At 40.5% G+C, this 23751-nt stretch overlaps 7 protein-coding genes across 7 annotated transcripts; 4 read left to right on the forward strand and 3 right to left on the reverse strand.

Moving 5' to 3' along the window:
- Nucleotides 1–139: 139 nt before the first annotated feature.
- On the reverse strand, nucleotides 140–2875 carry EAF01_009967 (uncharacterized protein; the record flags this gene model as incomplete). The annotated part of the gene is made up of 2 exons (XM_038918223.1): nucleotides 140–1017; nucleotides 1078–2875. 2 exons carry the CDS (start codon nucleotides 2873–2875, stop codon nucleotides 140–142), a joined length of 2676 nt encoding a protein of 891 aa, XP_038766193.1.
- Nucleotides 2876–5707: 2832 nt separating this feature from the next.
- EAF01_009968 (uncharacterized protein) lies at nucleotides 5708–6868 on the reverse strand (the record flags this gene model as incomplete). The annotated part of the gene is made up of 1 exon (XM_038918224.1): nucleotides 5708–6868. One exon carries the CDS (start codon nucleotides 6866–6868, stop codon nucleotides 5708–5710), a length of 1161 nt encoding a protein of 386 aa, XP_038766194.1.
- A 1454-nt stretch (nucleotides 6869–8322) lies between these two features.
- Nucleotides 8323–8760, forward strand: EAF01_009969 (uncharacterized protein; the record flags this gene model as incomplete). The annotated part of the gene is made up of 1 exon (XM_038918225.1): nucleotides 8323–8760. One exon carries the CDS (start codon nucleotides 8323–8325, stop codon nucleotides 8758–8760), a length of 438 nt encoding a protein of 145 aa, XP_038766195.1.
- A 1570-nt stretch (nucleotides 8761–10330) lies between these two features.
- EAF01_009970 (uncharacterized protein) lies at nucleotides 10331–11297 on the forward strand (the record flags this gene model as incomplete). Its single annotated transcript, XM_038918226.1, has 2 exons — nucleotides 10331–10502; nucleotides 10555–11297. 2 exons carry the CDS (start codon nucleotides 10331–10333, stop codon nucleotides 11295–11297), a joined length of 915 nt encoding a protein of 304 aa, XP_038766196.1.
- Nucleotides 11298–12002: 705 nt separating this feature from the next.
- On the reverse strand, nucleotides 12003–13443 carry EAF01_009971 (uncharacterized protein; the record flags this gene model as incomplete). Its single annotated transcript, XM_038918227.1, has 4 exons — nucleotides 12003–12291; nucleotides 12600–12707; nucleotides 12768–13324; nucleotides 13387–13443. 4 exons carry the CDS (start codon nucleotides 13441–13443, stop codon nucleotides 12003–12005), a joined length of 1011 nt encoding a protein of 336 aa, XP_038766197.1.
- A 749-nt stretch (nucleotides 13444–14192) lies between these two features.
- Nucleotides 14193–15467, forward strand: EAF01_009972 (uncharacterized protein; the record flags this gene model as incomplete). The annotated part of the gene is made up of 2 exons (XM_038918228.1): nucleotides 14193–14258; nucleotides 14358–15467. The coding sequence occupies 2 exons, from the start codon at nucleotides 14193–14195 to the stop codon at nucleotides 15465–15467; spliced, it is 1176 nt and encodes a 391-aa protein (XP_038766198.1).
- Nucleotides 15468–17220: 1753 nt separating this feature from the next.
- On the forward strand, nucleotides 17221–19067 carry EAF01_009973 (uncharacterized protein; the record flags this gene model as incomplete). The annotated part of the gene is made up of 4 exons (XM_038918229.1): nucleotides 17221–17703; nucleotides 17758–17868; nucleotides 17920–18304; nucleotides 18385–19067. 4 exons carry the CDS (start codon nucleotides 17221–17223, stop codon nucleotides 19065–19067), a joined length of 1662 nt encoding a protein of 553 aa, XP_038766199.1.
- Between the last annotated feature and the right edge of the window lie 4684 nt (nucleotides 19068–23751).

Raw genomic sequence — 23751 nt, forward strand, 5'->3', positions numbered from 1 at the left:
CTCCCAAATCAGTTCCCATCTGGATCAGCACCACCCCTCGCTCTAACCCCAGAGATACAACGATAATAACGAAGTATCGCTTATTTCAGTATGTTTTATGTTGCGCCCGTTGATCTTGCTGATTGGCAACCATCGACTCCTACCAATACTGGTACAGCACCATTCTTGATACAGCAGATTTGTCATACATCTGTGCAAATCGACGCATCTCTTGCATGAGTTGCGGAGATGTTGTAGGAGTATTGCTTTTTAACGCCTGGTGAAAGTGTGAAATATTCAAGATTATCCTGCTCTTCACACCCAGAGCCTCACCCGCTTCTGTGTTGCGATATTCTCGTTGTGAGATAACAGCGGTCTCAACACACAAAGCCATGATATCTGACCCTGTATACCGATGTGTTACCTCCGCAAGCTTTTTTAGATCCACACTCCTATCTAAGGATTCTTCTTTCAAGAACATCCGGAACATATTCTCTCGTGCTGAGATCGTGGGGAGTCCAATGTAGATTCGACAAGGTACTCGTCTCAACACTGCAGGATCAAGCAGGTGAGGTAAATTTGTTGCAAGAAGTAAGAAGGGCGAAGTTGAATCTTTGGAGAGGCCATCTGCTTCTTGTAGTAGCTGATTGACGAGCTTTCTCTGGTAAATTGAACCTGATCCACCTTGACTTCGGGAACTAAATAAAGAGTCCGCTTCATCGATGAAAATGATAGATGGAAAAAGCATCTTTCCAAGCTTGAACAAGCTTGCAACAAGCTTTTCAGTCTCACCAACATACTTGCTTTCCATCTCGGCGCCAGAGACACTAAGCATAATTGATCCAGAGGTCTTTGCAAGTACTCTTGCGAGTTGTGTCTTACCAGTCCCTGGAGGACCGTACAGTAGTGCGCCTCCCGCGGAAGTCTTGAGAATTCCACAGGAATCTTTTTGAGATTCTCCGAGTGAGATTAGATCTGTAATGCGGGCCTTGATATCTGGGTCAAGTTCGATGTTTGACCAAGTTGTATTAAGATCGCCTGTGGAAGTGTGAGAATTTCATTTTATGATCAAGACACGCAATGTGATGGCATAACTACCTGGACTGACAACAGTGTCGAGCAATTGGTACAAATGCTCGTCTTCTTGACTTCTCGATATCTGTTCCGCTATGCTCCAAGCCCGTCGGGGGAGCTTTGACTTCCACGGCGCTTTTTGATCATCCTCATCTTCGTGATTCTCGAGCCACTGCTTCTCTGCTTCACTTCGCTTCTCATATATTTCCATGACGAGCTTCATAGAGTCAATATCTAATTGACGTTTCGCTATCGTTCGGGCAATAATCTCTATGTTATCCCAAGGAAAGAAATGGCGACGCATAGCCCGCAAGGTAGCATCTGGAATGAAAGTCTCCCAATCGACAGCGTAAGGCCGTGCCAAAGGTGACGTTTTTGATTCTGGCGACATTCTAATGCAACGCTGCAAGTGTCTTATATTTTCTTTCAATCTTGCCTTCTCCTTATCTTTTTCGAGAAGTCTATACTGTGCCTGGCTTCTGGCAGTGAACATGCGCAAAGCTCCTTTTTGAGTGTGATTACTGATAGACTCAAGAATACCATCGTCGTCTCCTCCTGACATCATAACGATCGTATCTTCTTTCGATAAAGCCCTGATAGCGGCCTGTAAATGTTTGAACACCTGAAGATACTTTTTGTAACTACCAAACCTGCCAACGCCTGAGACGAGAATTACCAGCGCTGGTGATCCTACGTCCTCTGTCTCTTCGGTTCTGCTCAGAGTCTTCTTCAACAGATGAGACTCAATAACCTTCTTCAACAGGGTAGTATACTGAGAATCTCCCATGTCGTCAATTTCGCTTTCCTCTGGTTTTTTAAGGAAAGGCTCGGTTTGGTGGATCTTCTGCAATCCATATCCTACTACCGACTCCTTGCTTTCCAACTGTTCATCAACTGACGGCAGATCCTCTTCGTCTTGAGATAAAGTTGCACACATCTCGTTGCAGATTCCCGATTTCTTTTGACACATCAGTTTGTGACGGAAAATAATGCTGCCTGTCAAAACCGAAATCACCGCCAATACAAGTACTGTGGCGAATGTCAGAAGACCTAGGTACTGCGATAAGAAGAATAGCTTGTCGGACAGCTTTCTTGTTCTTTTCACGCATTTGACTCCATATTCCTGGGAATTTGTCGTTTCAACACTAGATTCACTATTTTCAAATGCACTATCACTAGACTCACTCCTTGTAACTGGAGACGAGGGCCATGATGTACTACAGACAGAGGAAGCCGGGCAGCAGAGCTCCACACACATACACCGATCGTAGAGTAGATTGAGATAGTAATCGTCACCCTTTCTTTGATCATCTTGGTTTTTTGAATCTTCTCCTTTTCCGAAATGCTCTGCCAAATCTCTAAAATCGTCGATATTCAATTCAATCAAATCCGCTTGCACATCAGTAGCAAACTTCTTTACCACCTCTGCCAAGAATTCTTGGCCAAGAAAAGCATGGAATCCTCCAGGGAGAAGAAGCTGAACAGCATCGAGCGCAAACTTGGGAGTTTTGTCTGAGCTCAAGGTCGATTTAAGGCCCTCAGCCTCTTGTTTTGGCATGATCAGGTTGAAGAGTTCATCGTACAAGAAAGAATCCAATTCGTATCTTTCTTCCTGAGATGCCTGGCCATCTGTTGTCGTATCTCTGACTTTTTCGGCATGATTGAGCGAATTTGGCGGAAGGATGACAATTCGACGCGCTTCCTGGCTCGACTCCAAAGCGGTTTTGACGCAGTTGTCCATAAACCATGAAGGAATGGAGACATCTGAAATAACCTCCTCGAACCCGTCTGGGCTCACCATGGCACCAACATCTACGGCCATACTTATTGAGAGGACGTATCAGTGCTTAAACAGACACCGGAACCAGCCAATCTTGAAGGTTGTGATAGAAAATTAAGAAGAAAAAAAAGTGAGAGATATAGAAGTGTGAAGAAGATCATTACGCTAGAAGCATAGCACCTATCTCCCAAACAGAGGCAAAAGAAAATTCAGCAAACAAAATAGCATGGCAGATCATGAAACTAGTATGTTCTACCGTGGAATTTCTCTATATCTACCATATCTCTACTTACACTAATTCGTTGTCCAAAATTCCTAGATTCTGCTCGCAAGCAGCAAAAGAGGTGCGGCCTGTGTAAGATCTTAAAATACTTTGGCATACTATCAGCCCGTGTCTTACGGCCATCCGGGGGCATAACTCAAAGCAATCACTGTTTTCTGGTCGAGTAAAAAAATGTCGAAGGCTGGCGGTCGTACCCTGTCAGTTTTATCCGGTAGTTTTACTTCATTGGTGTTAGAGCTAAGCGCTGCCGCCTGACCACAGGCTCACGATTTCATTCACCTCCTCGCTTAATAAACCCACGTTATGAACTGAACTCCTTTTCAGAGCCTCAACTTTATTGTAACATTACCGATCCCAAGATTTTTTCGTTTAGAATTGCATATATATTGTAGCCCCAAGAATGTGCATTTCGCGATAATAGATTGTCAGAAAGAAGGCAGGAGAGCCCACACTAACCTACCCCTGACCTTACCAACCAATCGCACTGCAACACATTGTTATGCACCACCAAAATTGATACATCTGAAAGCTTGATGCATTTGACTCACAACACAATACTGTTTCAAAGCTAGGACTTAAGATTATCATGTCTTGATGAGATGAGATGACATGTCATGGTGGAAAGGAGATCCTCAGCCGTCATTCTGCGAGGTACGGGAGTATTTTTATCCAGACCTCCTTCTTCGATTATCACAGCATGAGACACAAAGAACCCCTAATGCACAATAAAACAAGATCAATAGTTATGGCTCGCTGCAATGAACCTATTTGGTGGGTTTCCCAAATTCACCATCAATCCTCTTCATCACGGAACTCAATTGATCTACCAATAAATGCAACTGGACTCACAACTTAATAGATTATTGGAAATAAAAAGCGGTATCTCGAAGCTTCCACGTGCGGCACATGTTTATCATTGTTTGTTCGGTTGACCGAGGATTCTAGAACGCCTAGATTCCTCCTCTAACTCGTCTTCGGAAACGAAACCATCATCCGAATATTCAGGCACCAAATAGTGATCTTTAAACAGTGATATCACCACAGGTTTCCTAATTCGCATCCGAAAATAAAGATATCACTTCAGCTCTCGAATTGAAGTAAAGGTTCCCCACTCCCCCGTCAACCCTCAATCCACCCAGTCTGAAAAGACCGCAGATGGTCTCTTATAACCAGGGATAGAAGAGCTGCATCACTAATTCAATGACACCATTATTCCGCGATTGATTTAATAAAGAATTACTCAGAAGACATAGGGATCTCTTTTGGTGTGCCGGTTTTTTCGTCCAGAGTGAGCCTTCTTAGACACCTCATGACTTTTGATCTCTAGGGGTTGCAGCACGATTTTCAAGAAATTTATGGTTTACTGATGGTCTTCTAGTCTAGAGAGTTGTGAGTAATGGAATTTGAGGCTTTCCTGTCTCCCTGTGATCGGTTGGTGTTTGTTGGCATCGACCCTTCTCTGATTTAAAGAGTACATTCCACGAAGCTGCTCCCTATAGTGCTCATCCCCTTCATCATACTCCGGGGTTGGCATGGCTCTATGTGTTTCTTTCTTGACCACCGGGTGGGCATCAGCTCTTCTCCAATTGTATAGTTCCGCACTGGCAAACTCGTCCTTGTCGTGTTCATCAGCTTCATTCCATTATTCAGAATTACCGTGAAAGAGAACGAATCGGACGCGGGAAGGAGTACAATCTATAGGAAACTGTGATGGTGAGGCTTTACGTATACACATTCACAGCCTCCAAGATGTATCTTGATACCCCACCCAAGTTTACCCAAAGCAACAATGAAATAGCCTCAAAAGAACTAGTTCTAGGTAGCTATTATAATGCGAATCAATGCTTTTGTTCGTAAAGTATGTATACATTCAAATGGGGAATCAAAGTTTGAAGAAAAATGAAAACTCTTTTCCACCCCCTCGGGTATGAATTTCAGGTGCGCCAGCTCATTAATATATAGGACCCTCATAGGTTACAAGCTTTTTTTTTCACACGCTATTGAACATTGGGTTAAGCATAAGAGAATAAAAAAGATAAAATCATGAAATGAGATGAATTGGGACGTTGAAGTAACTCCTTACGGAGCAATGGTCATAACTTTGCGCGACTATTAAGACAGGTAATTTTTTTCACAATATGACTATTTATTTAAATTAGTTACACACAATCTCTACTTCTGAATATATCAGACATTACCATATAAGAATCCAGTTTGCGGTGACAAGGTGACGCATTCACTATTGATCGGTCGAAGGGGGCCGAATTTGACAAGAAACAGATCTTTCATCACATACTTCACTTTATTTACATGTTCAATGAAACTATTCAAATTGTTATTAAAGATGCAAAATCATGTTTATTAAAGGGATAACGAAGGATAGATGGATGAGAATATCTTACCGAGGTTTTCGTTTTGTTAGCATACATGTGTACTCACTTGCACGCCGACCACCAGTGTTTCTGAGCGGAGAAAGATATGGGAGCGACTTACCTCTTATTACCCATGTGAGTTCTTGGGCCGTGACAACGAGATACTTGCATTCAAACGCCTCTCGATACTTTCAAAAGGACTAGTTCGCATCATCTCCATTACCTATTTCTGGGTGCCCTGAGGGCATCCTGCAAGGTATCTAGAATATCTTGCGGAAGTCCTGCGGGTTTTGTAGGTAAGACCTTCGATGTTTTTTCTGCTGCATCTCTTTTTCTTTTCTCTACCCGGACCTTGTCGGATATAAGTTGCTTACCATAGTAGTATGCTTGGGATGGACAGCCAAGCCACATAAGATAGTCGACTGTGGTAACATTATTTTCGTCCCCAAATCCGATTGGCTTTTCGACGTCGGTTCGGAGTTGTTCAAAAAGCTCTTTTTCGCTCTTGATGAGACATGCCTTTTCCACCAACTTCACGCATATATGAACCCAATGCAAAATACTTTCCGAGTCAAGAGTTCCAGGGTGGTGACGAAACTCGATTGTGCGTTGGCCAAAATCAGAACGGAACGGGGGTTTTAAATTCCTTATGTTGAAGCCTATACATCTGTGTCCCAGTTCTTCAACTACTTGAACATTATCAGTAAGCGACAGGATGCGATTTAAAAACTCAAGGCGTGTGAGCCCCGGATTGTTCTTACCTAGTGGAGACTCTTCATAGATGGATTTACAATACTCGTTATCTATCCGAGCCTCGGGGACCATCAATAAAATCTGACGTTCGTAGGTCCATGCGATGGCCATAAAATTGCGTAAAATGGGCCATTCGAAACCATGATATCCATTACCGATATGAACATGCAACCCTGTACTTTCGTTAACGCGAAGTAAGTAATTATTTCTCAGTGCTCTCACAACTGTCTCTACAGCCTTTCGAGTGGCTGCATCGTAGTAGTAGGGTGGAGATGACATCTCCAGGCCATAATGATAGTAATCTCTGGTGCTTGGACTTTGCGCACCTGGGCCAACGGTGATGTCGGTTTTCAATATCCAATCGGTAGCAATCGCTGCAGTCACTTCTTTCGAATTTCCATAATCGCTCTCCTTCACTGTTGCTGGAATGCTAACTTCCTCTAATTTCCTCTCAATGTCGTAATTAATGGAATCTTGATCCTCGAGGATTCTTGGATCTACCTCGCGAGGATCGCTTGGATGAGGGTTTTCACCACCCTTGGGTACAGTAGCTAAGAGGAATTCGAGTTCGACGCCAAAGGTGAGCCGTGACTCTGCTTCTGGAGACGATCCTGTTGGGGTAGTCATCTTGATTAGATTGATTGATCAGATAAGTTTGTGATGGAAGTGTCTGGAGATACATTACCAAAATCAATTTCCAGAAAAGTACAGACTTCTGATATAGTCAACAATCTAATTGTTCTTGCATAGTTAATGGATTTTTATCAAAGTGAGGCAACACTTCTCTCACAACTTTCCAACAAAGTAACAACAAGTCTGAGCCTCCTTTCTTCGATACAAAGACAACTACAACTATGTACAATTGGAACAGACCTTTTTGTCGGTAACAAAGGATTGAGTTCTTTATCTAGTCGTTGGTAGAGATGGTTCTTTGTTCTTTTAGGGTTGGCATCTTTGACAAAAGTAAATTGAGATTGGTCAATGATCACCAAACATCGCTCCAAATCATAGAGTGTGAAAGTCCACAGACATATCTCGGAGTTCGAAAATATTCAAGTCTGGAACTGAATGAGTATATCTCAACAGGTAAGTCAGTTTCACCTCAACATTGACCAAGATGGCTGTTCTCCACTTTGACCACAAAATTCTGGAATGAATCAATTTATTGAGGCTTACATCGACGGGCTAATCACGATGATGATACCTGTCATTTAGGAATTCGTAACGTTTTATACATTAGTCTCATAGCCTAGATCTATAGTCTACAAGATCAGATTAGTTCCGATTGTAAATGTCCACTGGCACCGAACTAAAGCTAGATCATCGGGATCTCATTGTAACCATCTGATATCGCAGGGCAAATCTATATATGTGGCCCTATTGCAAGACGCCACACTTTCATCAAGTTGATCGCTACGGCTTCAGATAGAATAACCATCTTTAATGCAAATGTCGAAAAGGGTTCTTTGAATGACGAGTATCAAAAAAGGATATTATTGGTATAAAGAAGTGAGTGGGGAAGCCAGGGAAAGGGGTGTAGTGCCGAGAACCTAGTGCAGAATGGTGATATTTAAAGTTTGACTTGACATACGCTATAACCTAGCTAGATTGACTTGGTGGACAGAGTGACCTCATATACCTAGGTATATATAGAGTTACTGCTCTTCAATTATACACCTCAAAAGACTCTTCCCCCCAATAAAATACTTTCTCCTGCGCATAAATTCTTTTGGACAACAGCTAGAAAATATTTTTAAGTAGTTCTCTACTTCCTACAAGATTTCAAACATCCACAACCATTTTATTGAGCTTTCAACCAGTCTATCATTTTGTAGATCTGAAAAGGTTCGTAGCTTATACAATAAGCTACGTGAATCCTATAATCTTTGAGACATCGATCAATTACTATCATCGTGATAGCAGCGACACAGGTATTTGTAATCTTTAAAATCCCGACGACTTTCACTCTCAAGACTGACACAGTCCGAGGAAACCAAAATCGAGGAGGTTTGAACCCCCAAAACTATTATTACTTGAACTTGAGACCGAACCGTTCACTATTGTGGTACAATCATCGCAAAATGTGCAAAGAGTTGTATATGTATCATAGGTCATGCGGTGGCGAGGGTACCAAACCATGCATCTGTGATAAATCATGTCCGTACTATGAACCTTACTTCGCAAGTACCTGCGACTATACTTGGTTAAGAGGAGATGATTGTACTATATGCAAGGAGTGCCCGCGCAGAGCCATGGATGACAAACGAAATAAGAAGGGGGAGATTGTGCCCGTCGCCGCATGTCACAACTGTCCCGGACCTGAATTTCACATGAAGGGCGCTGATTTACCAAAAGCGGATCCCAACCATCGGTCAGCGATATCATTAAGAGCAATGGAGATCAAGAACCAGTTTGAACGTTCAAATTTTCCCACGAGATCTTCTCCAGCGAAACCTCCCCTGGTGAGAAGGCCAGAATTTAAGGAGTACCTTGGGCGAGTCTTGGCGAAAAAGATGTAACAATTTGTGATGAAGTTACATCAAATTATTCCAGCGTCCAGTAACTTCGCATCTTATCCCTGCATGCCGCACGATGGAAGGTGGATGGCAGACTGACGGACCCAGAGATTATATTCATGCCCGCGCGGGTCATATTTTGTTCATCATAGATGGTTTGTACGGAAGTTTTTTTAATGGAACCGACCAAACAAATGGTCCCAGCGATATTTTTCGAAGATGGAACGAGTAGGAGAGGGGTTTATACGAGGAAGGCTGTAATCGGAAGTTGTTTCGAAACGTGAGTTTAGCGTCCAACTCCCTTCCCTTCTACCACTCCCCCGTAGAAGATACATATAATGAATCATGTTGTGTTCTAGAACGATCAACTCGATACAATTTCTCGATTAAAAAGGTAGATTTTATGGAGAGGCAGAAGCAAATAAGAACATGCTTGTGGGGGCAAAAGGAGGAGGAAAGAAAGGGAGGAAGAACATAGCGATCGAAAGCAGGAGAAAGAAAGGAGGAAAAATATAGCGGGGTAGAAAAATGGGCGAGAGAAGAGACGGACTTCGTCTATGAAAGACCTAAATTATCTGGATTAGATGGCTCTAAACAAATATGTTCTCCAGTACCTCCGACCTGCTGGATGAATGAAATGATCTCAGTTCATCAACTCTAGCCTTCAGAACATAGCCAGAGTATGCTATAAGCATCCAATAGTTTCAAGCACATCTCTAGAAGCGCGGCTTCGTCTAAGTTACATCGAGATCAAAAGGTTTTACCCGCACTCTACCTACCCCACAAGTATACACACGACGAAGCTTAATCAAAATACTGGGTGGAGTAGAGTGGGGTTTTCGCTGTGAAGAAGCTTAATTATACCGCAGCACGATATCTCCGACATCAGTTGAATGTACAACGTGGGCATTAAAGCTTGAACGGTTGTCGTGATCCAAGAAGCAATACCGTGGGCCAAGATTCTTCACCAGCCCCTCGTTTTATAGTCGGTAAGGTTCTATCCACACACGGAACCATGAGCTTGACAAGAGAGAAGTTTTGCATACACGCAGAGTGGCATTCTCTCATCGAAAACAAACATGGCAGTGTAACAGCACCACCAGAAACCCAGCCTCCAGAAAAGAAAAATTTCAATGATACCTTATATTAACCTTACATAATCTCGAACTTCATTGGATCGCATTGCAATACGCGTATTCGGAAGACCTACGAATACGAAGCCCCACGACCCCTTAAGGCTGCGCTAACTCAATTCAGTAATCTGCATGAGTTTCTGGAATATGCAATGAGCGCATCGACGTATACTGTTATCAAAAACTTAAAAATACGCGTATATGATAAGACGTAAACAGAAATCAGTATCGATGTTTCTTTTAGCAATAGCCGAGAATCCTCAAGATGTTGAGAACAAAACATATGGATAACCTCGAGTTGGAGTTGAAAGTCCATCTCCAACTCTTCCCTTTCATATAGTACAGTTCTGATCGTTTCTTTTGATCGTTCATTGAAAACAATCTAGAAAACTCTTTGTATCAACATAACTACACGAATCTCCAATTCTTACTTCCTCACAATGGCGAAACTCGAACCCTATCATGATGATTACTACCTCTGGAATTACGTTCCGTCTATGGCTGCAGCTGTCATCTTTATTGTCCTCTTCATTATAACAACCGGTCTACACACCTGGCGTATGTTTAAGACCAAGTCCTGGTTCTGCACAGCATTTTTTATCGGAGGTCTCTGTGAGTACCTCACCATCTCCCTTGAGATATAAACATATTCTAACCCGTACAGTCGAAATCATCGGTTACATCGGACGAGCGATGGCGGTCAACAGTACTGGCAAACTCCTCCCATATATCATTCAGAGTCTCTTCACCCTCATTGCTCCGGCTTTTTTGGCCGCATCAATCTACATGACACTCGGTCGAATTATGCGATATGTCCACGGAGAACACCATTCCATCATTCGGATCAACTGGCTCACGAAAATCTTCGTCATCGCAGATCTCTTGACATTTCTCGTGCAATCAGGAGCATCTGGGTTGATGTTCAGTGACAGCACTGCTAGTCTCGGTCAAAAGATCGTGTTGGCTGGTCTAATTCTCCAGATCATCGCTTTCGGACTTTTCTTGTTCACTGCCCTTGTATTCGAACGCCGAATGAGAAGAGAGCCCACACCGGAATCTTTCATTGTTGAAGCAAACTGGATCCATCACTTGCACTGTCTTTACGTCATAAGTGCTCTCATTCTCGTTCGATCAGTCTTCAGAGTTGTCGAGTATGCGGCGGGCCAGAAGGGGTATCCTCTGATGCATGAATGGACTTTGTACACATACGATACAGTACCAATGTGGATCGTCACCGTTCTCTTCTTCATCTGGTATCCTTCTCAATTCCAGGGAAAGCCGGGAACTGGAATATCTCCAAGGGAGACGGTAGAACAGGCGCAAAGTGTTCAATTGATGAACGGTGAAGAGAGAAAACGCGGTAGCAATAATCGGACAAGAGCTTATGGTCCCCGAAGCATGGTATGAAAAGTTTATGATAGAAAAGACTGGCACCACATGCTATAGAGCTAGTGAGATAAAGATTTAGGATTAAGATCGGCTCTTGCTGTTATGATTTGTATTTGGGTTGTCTGAGCAAGGCATTTGGTAAATAGGAGTCTGGAGTTATTCACTATGGCCGAACGGATGAAATAGTTTTGCAATAAGGATTGCAATGCAGGAAGGACCCGTGGAAGGTAACATAGCTGTAGCCAATTCAAAAGTGATGAGATGAAACTAAATTTCTCGCACCCAGTGACCGAGCTTTTGCGATAAACAAACGTTTGATAGCGAGAAATAAATTAGGATATTGAGGAGCGGATAGCAGCGGCGGATCAAACTGCAGGTAGGTATAAGATAAAGAACTAATCATCTTGACTTCGCCTTTTTCCAATTCTTATTATCCGAATATTCTAAGATAACGCGCAGGAATAATTCCATTGCCATTTTCGACACCAAGCACCCCGCAGAAGCATAGCAATATGCTTGCAATTTGACGCTGATGTCTTCCGTAAAAGAATTCCATTTTATATTTGGAGAATGGATAAGTCATCGACTTTCGAGTTCAACTGAAGCCCGGATTTATATCTAATCACTGACTCTCGCAAATTCGAAAAGAGCTTGCCCAGAGGAATAGTGGGTGATAAGGGAGAATGGGCCTCAAGTGGTGGTAGATGCCGTAAAATCGCCGTGCTAGATTAGTATAATGATGTACATTTGCTTTCCGGCCTCGTTGATTTCGTAGATCCCTTCATAAAAAGACAATTCATCATCGCGTACTAGATCAAGGCTTTTTTGTGCATCCTCAAGAATTTTCATATTACCCGCCAGGCACGAATCACTGTTAGGGAAACATGCTCCAATGCGGGTGAAGGAATCTTTCCTACCGGCGACGGGGGTAATCAAGAGACCTGCTTCGGCTCCATTCCAGATAGTTTCCGGGGCCGCATTAGTGATTTTTAGTAGGCAAACTTTAGCATGGCTGCTATTAACGAAAATGAAAATCTACCTCGCTAGGCATTTTTGTTGATGGATCCTTGATAAGAATTTCACTGTCGAGAACTCTGACACACGCAATACGTATAGTGCCGCCCGAACAGTGACCAAATGGATCAGACGAAGTGGTGTCGACTTAAGTGTCAAGTATTTCAAAGTCGCCTAGATACCAGCCATCGTCTTCGCAATGGAGTTTATCAGTGTGAAAATATTGTATCTCTTCGTATACACTTGCCCAAGACCAAGTTGGTCCCCGAAGTGGTGGATGTCCCCCTACACCCTTGCTCTCCGAACCACAAGAGCGTAGAAGGAAGATGCTCCTTCCATATTCCTGACAGGTACTCAGCATTATACTTGCTTGCGAAGTATTTGACGATACCTGAGAGCGCCACAAGCTTATCGCTGCTAAATGTTAAATTGGATCTGATGCAGATATTGACGATTTTTTTCCAAGCGATATACCAGAGAAGCCCATAATGAAGATCTTTCAGCTGTTTTTGTGTCGAAAAACGCTTGTCTTCCACCTCTGCAAACGCATCAAAACATGTGCAGGTATAGCGTTCAAGTATAATCTGATGTCTACCGAAATGTAGAGTTCGAGGGCTTAAAAGACGTTCTTGTAACGTCCACGCTTGGAATAATGTTGAATCCAGGCAAGATCGTTTGTAGGCATTCAAATTTGTGCAAACAAAAACCTTTGATCGATCCTCTTGAGACTCGCTAGTTTCAGGCCTACCCCGCTCCTCGAAATTGCCGGTCATTAACTCAGCCCTCCGGATAAGGTTCGGATTTCTATCGAAGAACAGTCCATGATTGTCATCATGAGCTCCAGTAGCGGCTTTATTGAGGCTGGATCCACCATAAACACTAGCCCTACGGAAAGATTTCTTCTTCCAATCATCGACATCATCTTGAATAATGCAGAAGGAGTCTATCCAGAAGTAATGAAAGCCGAATTTCAATGTCACCACCAGTGCATCGTGGAATGTCTTAGTGACAGTGGATACCGGAATATCTTTCTGAGATTTAGAAATGTTATCTTTAACCCAACCAGCTTAATGAAGTTCAGGCAACCCCACACATGGCCGAGTGTTGTGTCCTGGGTACCAGGTGATATATTGGAAGTTCGAAGACGCATTTGGTAGGTAACTATGAGATTAATTAGGTGGGTAGAGAATTTTGGGGTGAGTGAGTCTCGAGAGTCATGCTATGGAGGCTGTCGAAGTAACCTTACTCACCTCTGACTCAGATATATTCATCGGTGGTGCCAAGACAGCTTCTAAACTGTATTACCCGTCCTCGGTGCAGACTCCTTCACTCTCATTCCTCCACTGCCTTCGCTTTTAGACTAACCTACATCTCATGGATTCACCTCGCATTAAACTCCCGGACAAGAATTCTCGCGAAAAGCTTCTTCTATACAAGATAAAAAACAATTGACGTATCAACTTACCTAGGTTTCTCACAGCAAATTGACTTTCCGCTCTCCATTAGAAAGGAAAGTACGCTAGATAAGGTTAACCTTATATCTAATGCCTTAGGCATAGAAAGTGTATTTCAACAACTTCATTGTGAACTTGAATACAATGCGGATTCTATTTTTAATAATCTATGTAGGGATTGAAGATATGTTCAATATTCGACATTCTGTCTCTTTCTTTTCTTGTTTTTCTTGTTAATAAACGGTCAACCTTACACTGGAATGTTTCAGAAACACTCTTGATCCATTACTTTGATACGGAGCTCAATTGACAAGTGCCTGCCTCTGATAAATTTTAACACAGCCACGATCACATACACGCAAATACACACAAATACACCCAGCAGGAGAGATCTCTCCAGTGTATCGTTCTTCGACTTGAATCCTTCGCCAATTGAGATCAGAAAATGAATCGCCGATTCCATAGAAAATCGAGGAAGGGATGTTTGCAGTGCAAATCAAGACATATCAAGGTTAGTAGTACACGGAAAGTGGAGCAAAATTCTTGCTCTCATTGCTTATCAAACCGTCGAGAGTATGCGGCTAATACTTCTGAACGATTCTTCTTAAAGTGTGATGAAACCCATCCAGAATGTGTCAATTGCAAAACAGCGAGTCACACATGCTCCTATAAGATTACTGGAAGCGACAATACCAGCAAAGTCACGACCACAGAATCAACATCCACCAATTCACCAACTCCAACTTTCCAGGGTGACCCACAAATACCACATGGGCCCTTATTGCAACCGGAACCTCCATCATTACTTCCATCACCACCTCAGTCATATGTGAACTTCACACATATAGAGTTGTTTCAACATTGTTTTGAAGATCGAAGCTTTCTGTGGGATGGGCAATTTCGAGATCACACTCCCGTGATAATGAAACATGCTCACAGGGCCCCATTCCTCATGTACGAGCTTCTTGCTTGCTCAGCACTGCATTTGAGTATCGTTCGTCCTGACAAATTTCAATTTTATCACGATGAATCTACGATATTGCAAGAGCAATCAATCAAAATGTTTAACGAATCGGTACAAGAGGTGAATGAAGAGAACTTGATCCCGACCTTTGTGTATTCCGGAATTTTAGGACTCCATTTCTTTGTGGATACATTCTCTATGCCTGGTTCGGACTTGGATCAATTCATTGATAAACTAGTTCAAGCTATCAAACTAATGCGTGGAGTTCGAGTTTGCTTTATTGGGTGGTGGGATGTTTTAAAGGAATGTGAGATTCGTGAACTATTGCAGTTTGGCCATGGAGATATGGAGCACACTGATGAATTTGTGGAACATCTTCTCGCACTTGAAGAAAAGCTACCTGGGATTCCTGGTATGGAGGAAGCGGAACTCGAGGTGTTGCATGGTGCTATACATCAGTTAAAATGGGTGCATGTATCAAGTCTCTTTGACATTCATAAAGGATCTCCGCGTCCTAGAATGATCACCACATGGCCAATAACGCTGGCAGAGGAATATACGGATCTGCTCGATCAAAGAACGCCCGGAGCATTGATTGTACTAGCGCATTTCAGTATTTTGCTATACGCTTGTAAAGAGTACTGGGCAGTCAGAAATGCTGGGAGATTTCTGTTGACGGTAGTCGAAACGTATCTTGGTAGAGATTGGGAATCATGGTTGGAATGGCCTAGATCGAAAGTTCCCGAAAGTGTTTGAGTTGGGCAAATTCGAATTGGACGAGGAATTGAAAGCTTCAAAAGAAGGATATCATGAAAGATCGACGCAAGAACGATTTGGTGCAGACGCACATTGTGGTAGCCTTTATTGACGCTGTTGAATAATTTGCAGGACCGCGAGAATATTTTGAGTGTGTCTTTTAAACCAGTTAGATTTGTCCACTGGAGATGCCATCCATCAGAATCAGTGTGGTTTCCTCGATTCGAATATCATAGATAAAAGCCATATAATCAGGTAGGATCTCTCTTTCTTGCCAAAACAAAAACAATATCAAAAACATCATCAAACTTGCTAAGACAAACAGACCATCCATACAGAATGCAATTCCTCTACCTACTATTCACTTTATTCCATAACCCACCCGAACCAACAGCATCTAGAGCCACATATATATTCTGAACATCATATATCCTCATCAAAAATCACAAGCGCACTCGATCTAGCCGAGTTTGTAGCTTCAGCTATTAAAAATGGGTCCGATGAAGCCAAGCTCCTACCGTGAGGGTTTAAACCCCTCCAATACGTCAGAATTGACAAACCAGCTCAGCGTTGAATAAACGCGCTAACCGATGTCTGGTGGCTTGGAGAGTTTAGGATTTATGGATATCCCTTTCGATGTTTTGATTTTTTCTTTGGAGTGAGGTGGATTCGGGAAATGTCTTGTCCGTCAGTTATTTGTGATGAGGACGACGACGATTGCCAGGTGGTTGGTAGCATGTTTCTTTTTTCTTCTTGCCTGAGATGTGGTCTATAGGGAGTAGGTTTTTGTGCTGCTAGTAAGTGTGTAATTTGGAAGCTAGATATGCATGTCATAAGATGGTAAATTGCAAAAGGACTGATCAGCTAGCTGGCTTTTTTAACAGCAAAGTCGAACACTTTCTACTTGTAGCCGCATGAGTATTCTATGTTTCCTCAGATTAGTATTAGACATACTATATATTTTGCGGGATGTTTATATAATCTTAGAGTATAATGATTTTTGATTGATAAAAATTATTATGCTAAGATGCAATGATTTTATATTCTTTTTCAAGTTAGCCATAGTTGATTTGCGTCACGGGCTCACTAGCGTGGTTAGTCTTGGGTGCTTTGTCATCAGTGCTCTTACAGCACCCTTCCAGGAAGTCTTTCTAGTTACAACATTCAACTCCTTGCAAGGACAGCAGATCTCTGATACGTCAAAGGCATTCCGGCCCCTTAGTATTCTCTATCATATTGGGGTCCGGATGAAGTTATAAATAAACAAGGATAGTTTATCCATAAAACGTCGTAAAACTGCAGTCAGCAAGCTGTGCCGCACGACCACCACTTGGAAATACCGGATTGATATTCAATATTTCAATACGTATATCCCATTCATCGAAAAGACAAGAAAACTTGTCAGCAAGCATCATGTATCACAAGCTGTGGACGGGCGCCCTCGGCGTGCATGTAATGTCGTCCCATATTCTTCAGCTGGAGACCGAAGTCCCTGCAGAATCCTGCGGAGCATTGTGAATGGACCATTCATATCAAATGTCAGATCTTAAAATACCATTGTGCAGCGAAGGATTTATTTGGAGCCGCATTCTTTCGTCTCATCTGTGGGTAGTAGGCATTGCCTTATAATCCCAGGACTGGAATTTCATATATAGTATTGAAGATTCTGTTTTGATATTGAGTCATAAAGTTTCAAACTCAAAGTATTGAAGAAGAGAAATTTACCACTTATCGTGGTATCACAACAGACAAAATGTCACATACTTACGATCCCATAAATGCATCTCCCCAAATCGAAATGACCAGTTCCATACCCACCAGCACACTACGGCCCTCTCCATCCACTCAAACCTCTAGTGATAATCTTTCCCACTCCAACAGCGCCACGACCTTACTTCCTCACGAGCAGAATTATTCACAAATCGAAAGTCATTTTCAAAACCCCGAACTTACCACTGTTCCTTATAAGTCTAAGACCGGAAAACAGTTTCGGCATATCTTGTCAAAAAGTTTGGCACAATGGTTCATTACGCTGGTTCTGTGCATTGCGTATTTCTTGACGTTGATATTCTGGAAAAAGATGGGTACGGTGACGGAACGTTACAAGAGGATTTTCAACGCGATTACCACAGGCATTAGTATTGCTCTGGGTATCAATATCGCTAGTTCGTTGAAAAGTATGGCGTTGGATGCGCGTTGGGCAATTTTACATGCTAGCAAGAGAAATCTTTACGAAGTAAGTGGAAAGTAGTCAGTCCAGGAATTTGAGTAACCGCTAATGAAATAGTAGCTTGACCTTACTTTACATGCGGATAGTTTGATGGATGTTGGAAAATTGGCGTTTGTTTCGAAGAGACCGATAGTTTTTGGTGTGGCTATTTTGTGGTTGGTATTCAATATCGTAGGCTATAATGTTCCCCATTAGACGAGGAAGTGGACTGATGGATAATAGTTTGTACAAGCAGCTATTGCAGCTATTGGTCTAACATATGGTTTCGATACCAGCACAGAAAGTTATCTATTTACACCCGGCAATGTCACAGTTCCAGATATGAAGCATTTCTCCAATAGCATCAAACCCCAAATCCAAGATGAACAAATCACAGCTCACGCCTACGGGGGTTTGGCTTGGAATTTCGGAATCGGGACCTCGATTGAAGACCTTCCAATCCATAAAGATATTTACCAAGGACTAACCAGCAACCACAGAATATGGCAGGACCAACCTAACAACAAAATGGTTCTTGTATTCACCGAGTCCTCCTCTTCCGCACCCACCCAAAAGACCGGTTCCTTAAGCGTCTACACCAACAGAACCCTCGAAATGCATTACTCCTGTTCCTCCTACGAAACGCACTTCGACAATGAAACCAACGATTTCTACATCAACAAGCCCGACATAATCGCCTCCAGATAGATAGAACCTGGGCGCGCGACGCCACCAACTTCTACACCGACGCCAAAAATATCTGTCCCGGCAACCGCCGCTGTGCCATCATCCAAGCCCTTGAAATCAGCGACAATGACACACAATGGTACTATACCTGCAACATCACACTCTCCGAAACCCTCAACGACCCGGGAAATAATTCCTACATCAGCGACAAAATGTCCCGGATCTCCGCCAGCGCCATCGCAAACAATGGATACCTTAACGAAACCTTATCCTACTCGCAGAAAACCGTCTGGGGCCGCCGCATGGAGGGCAACGCATCTGGCATCGGTATACAAATCTGCGCCTTCGGACTGACCTCCCTCTCCGTGGCCGCAGCCTTCGGGCCCTCGAAATCCTATTTCGGAGACGAGCCGCACACGGGCTTCGCCCTCGGAGTAAACCATGCGTATACTTTCCTACTCATTGTGTTATTGATCCCGCTCGTGCAGTTTGTGGTGTGTATTGTGGTGGCCGTGTGGAGTAATTCCGTGCAGGTGGGCGATAATGCGTATATAGGGATGAGTTTGCTGTTGAAACCGATTGCGGATGCGCTTTTTGCGGTGAGTCGGGGAGTGGATAATAGGGCGTTTAGGGAGGCGAAGAGGATGAATTTGGTGAGGTATGAGAGGGGAGTGGATGGGAGGTGGGGGTTTGCTATGAGCTGAGTTGATTTTGATTTGGGGAGGGAAGGGACGGGGGAGGGATTATAATATAGTTTTAATTTCATTTTAATAGCGGGTTTGAGAAGCGGGCTCATGAGGATATGTTTGGGTGGTGTGGTATGATTGGAATTTTGGGGGGATGTAACGACAAGGCGTGGTGTGGATTAGTTCCATTGTAATACCACATTTTTGGTCTGTGGAGACTGCTAATATTTGTTAATAGCCTTTATATGATATAGTAGTAATTTCATAATCGATTCAGTCTAGGTATCTATAGCTGGAGCGGAGCGGACTCTGCGATGCGTCTATATGTGTCTACTTGATATACAATAAGTATGCATAAAATAAACAAATTTCATTCAAATTCCCACATTGTATATTTCGACTGTCCACCATTGTTGAATGTCGAATTCGTCATACAAGTCATTTGAATGACACAAGTATCTCATGCGATATCTATCTTCCACGAACTGTTAGGTAGTAGGTATAACTCTCAATGTGTAGAACCTCTGATTTCTAGTCGGAAAAAGTAATCGCATAATATTAAGTAATTGTATAATCTTATATAACGTAGTTTATCAGTGGGTTGGTTATATCAATAAATCGACTACTTTTACCTCGAATTATCATTTCAAAACTATATTATTTAATAACAATTAAATCAATTAATTAAAACTATTAAGAATCTAATAATCTAAGATTTATTATATTATTTTAATAGATTCTTATATTATAATCTGTCTTTTTGTATTTACTATAATATTAATTAAAAGATACTTTCTCATTAAAATTCCCTTCTTTTTAATACTTATCATATTAAATTTGAATATCAATCTTTTATTAAAATAATATATCAAAAGCTTTTTGTTTAATAAACACTTTTCTTTAATATAATTAAGTTTTTTTTATATATCAACATTTATTTAATACTTCATTTATTATTCGAAATATATAATTCTCTATATTTAAAAGTGTATTTTTATAAGTTAATCTTTTTATATCTTTAATTAAAACTAATATAATCTTAAATATAAGTATAAAGGAGCTTATTTAATAATAAATTATTTAAGATTTAATTAATATTAATTAAAAAAGAGTTTTAATTAGATTACAATGGGTTTGAAAGATCTATTAATTTAGATTAAAAGAAGGGGGGGGTAGATATACGAATTCGAATATTTAATTTCGAGAGTATAACTTTAGAATTGAATGAAATTAAACTTATTCTTTAAAATTCTGATTTCATATTCTGAAAAGTAAATGATTCCTTATATATAATTTTAAAAGCTATAAAGAATTCAATCTTCAAAATATAATTAATATATACTTTAATAAATCTATTAATTTGATTATTATATAAATGTTTTAAATTACTAGAATAATTAATATTAAGTAATTAAATTAAATAACTTAAATATAATAATAAATAACGTAACGTATGGGGAACTCGGACATATGGGGAACTCGGACACTTTTTCAATTATTCTACACGCGATCTTGTTCTACGAGCCACACAATCCTCCAATTCCAATTCCGAATCACTTGAACTATTCTCTAGCTCTTCTTCTTCAATCTCTTCTTCTGATTCTTCAATTGGGCGTTTGCGTGGCCGTCCTCGTGGCTTTTTCTCCTTCGGTTTTTCCTCCGCCTCACGTACCATTTTCAATACTTCCTTAGTACTAAAGACAAATTGACCTTGTAATTTGACTCTTTTGCCTTTAGTTCTTTTCTTTCGAGTCTCAATTACCTCCTGAGCATCAGAGAGCTGTTTCCGAAGTAGGGCTATCTCAGCATTTTGAGATTCTACAAGCCTAGTCATTCTCTTGGCATATCGACGAGTTGGCGATGCAGGAGAACCACTGCTTGCTAGAGCTGTATTAAAGATCTGATTTGCTTGCCTTAGTTCTGTTCCATCTGGAGGAGAACTCCTGAGTATAGACAAGTCTAGGTCTTGATTGGGGGTTCTCATTTGTGGAGTAGAAGGTTGCTGGGAGGAGTTAAATGGTAATGAATCGAGTACTTTTCGTGGGGCAAAAGGTACTAAACCAGCTCCTCTCCAGCCAGCTTTAATATTAGAAGAATTCAATGCTTTTTTTCTAATATTTTGAAAGAGTTCTACCCATTCAGCTCTTTGGATTCGCTTTACACCAGCTCGAGAATATCGATCGACCTCTAAAGCATGATATCGTTTCATTGGCCCATACACCGCAATATCAAGTGGCTGAAGCAAGTGAGAGCAATGAGGAGGTAATATAAGTAAATCAATATCATTATCTATACAGAAAGCAATAAAGCTACCTGTAATATGGCTTGAATGGCCATCCATGATCAAAAGTCGAGGTCGGTCACCTGACACTTTCTTGGATTCTGGTTCGAAAACCCTTTTTAACCATTCTAATCCATGGCTATTTGAGGTCCATCCATTTGTACTAGTAGAGAACTGCCAGCTTTGAGGTGTGTCCTTTGGAATCCATGCAGAATTCGTATTCTGAGCCTTGAAAATGACCATAGGTGATAGAGCATTTCCAGCTGCATTGACACATTCAAATGCAGTTATCCATTCTTGCTTGCCAGCTGTAACTTTCCAATTCGATTTCTGAGTAGAATCGACTATAATGCGCGTACTTTGAGTACTTCCAACTCCAAATCCGGTTTCATCCATATTATACATATCATCTAATTCATACTTTCGCTCAATGATACGCGTGCGAAACGCGTCAAACCAAGCCTGAATATTCTCCGGAGTTGCTTCTTTAGCCCGATTAGACTCTAATTGACGTGAATAGCATGTTTTAAGTTCTGGATGTCGTTTTTGGAATCTATAGATCCATTCGTGGCCTATAGGTGGAATTTCTGTCGAGGTAGGATTTCGAGATGACGCGACCCGAACGCGTCGAAGACGAATTTCGTCGGCCATTTCCTTCACCAACATAGGTGTAGCAGGGAATCCAGTGATGGTAAGTTGTGAAATCCATTGTACAAGAGTATTTTCTTCTGCGTTTGAAAGAATTTGAGCCATTTCGTGGGTTTGGGAACGTGTTTTCTTCCCAGCCAGCCTATCAGCTAGGGTAGACTTAGGGACTTCAAAATGCTCTGCAGCCTTTCTAATTGATTTAAATTCTTTCAATTGAAGTGAAATTATAGCCTTTTGAAGCTTCTCTTCAATTTGAGCAGATGTAGAAGGTGATTGGGTATGCATAATAAAAGTTATTGCGGTTTCAAGTTGGTGATGGGCTAAAAGTGTCCGAGTTCCCCATATGTCCGAGTTCCCCATACGTTACGTTATAAATATATAATATTATTTTCTTTATAGTGTATTTGAAAAGCTATTGATTTATGATTTTTATATTTATTTAGTATTAATATTCGATATTTACTTTTTCTTTGATTCTTAATATATTTGTTGAAGTATGTTACGGGAGCTGCCTCTAGGATCACGTGGAAGTGTTTAGAGTTCTCTTAAAGTGGTTTAGATTAAACTTCAAATAGGAATTCAATAAAGTTGTAACTAATTACAATTCTTGTAACTATAGTAATAAAACTAATAATTATTCTTGAGTATAAAGCTCTATATTATAATGAGACCCGTTCTCTTTATATAAACCTTTCTACTCTACAGAACCCATAGTTCTGTCCTACTTAGATCCCTTGGATTCTAAGCTCCAAAAGCTTCTGGCTCCTTGAATCCTAGGCTCCAAAGACTCCAACGTCCTATCACATAACACTTATCACGTGATCCAATGTTACCCGTTGTAACAAAGTATTTCAATTATTTTAAATTCATTTCATTATTTATTCATCTATTAGATATAAGTTTAATAGTTTATTCTATAAAAAGATTGATTTCGATATATTAATTGAAGAGATAAATTTATTTCTAGATTATTAGAAATAAAGGAATAATTTTGCCCTTTTTATTTCTATATATTATTGTTATAGTTCATTCTCGATTATCTGATTATATAGATTTACTTCTATTATATTTCTTAGTACTAATAACAATCATTATTGTATATATAATTCCTATTATAAAGTCTATTTTATTAAAATTATAAAAATCTTTATTCAAAATACTATATTTTGTTTATATATTTGTAATTAATCAAAATTACTTTTTAATAAGTTTGAGATTCTTATAAAAAGCTTTTTAAAAATTATAAATACAATTAAAACACATTTTTAATTCAATTCAACACTTTACAAATCAATATATTTAAAGCTTCTCAATACATTTCACATCTTTCAATTCAAAAATATAATTTATTATATCTTCTATATTCTTAAATTTAAATAAAAAACCTTTCAAATCTATATCAAGAATATATTAAATAAATACCTCCTTTTTTAATTCAATCAAATTATAACTTTTTGATTGATTTTCAACTATATTAGATTTACCTCGAATTCTATTACTTAATATAATTCGAAATATATAATAAAACTAAACTACTTTTTAAATTAATAATTTTTTATTTGATTTAATAATTTAAATAATTAAAATTATATATATTTATTTAAAATAAATTTTTATAATTAATTATAAAGAAAATGCATATTGAATATAGAATAATAATTCGAGGTAAAAGTGGCCGATCCATTGATATAACTGACCCACTAATAAACTACGTTAATCTAGAAATGACTTTATTATTAATGTGGTTTATCAGTGAGTGGGTTATATCAGTGG

Source organism: Botrytis porri (assembly GCF_014898465.1).
Source record: "Botrytis porri strain MUCL 3234 chromosome Unknown BPOR_015, whole genome shotgun sequence".
Lineage (NCBI taxonomy): Eukaryota > Fungi > Ascomycota > Leotiomycetes > Helotiales > Sclerotiniaceae > Botrytis > Botrytis porri.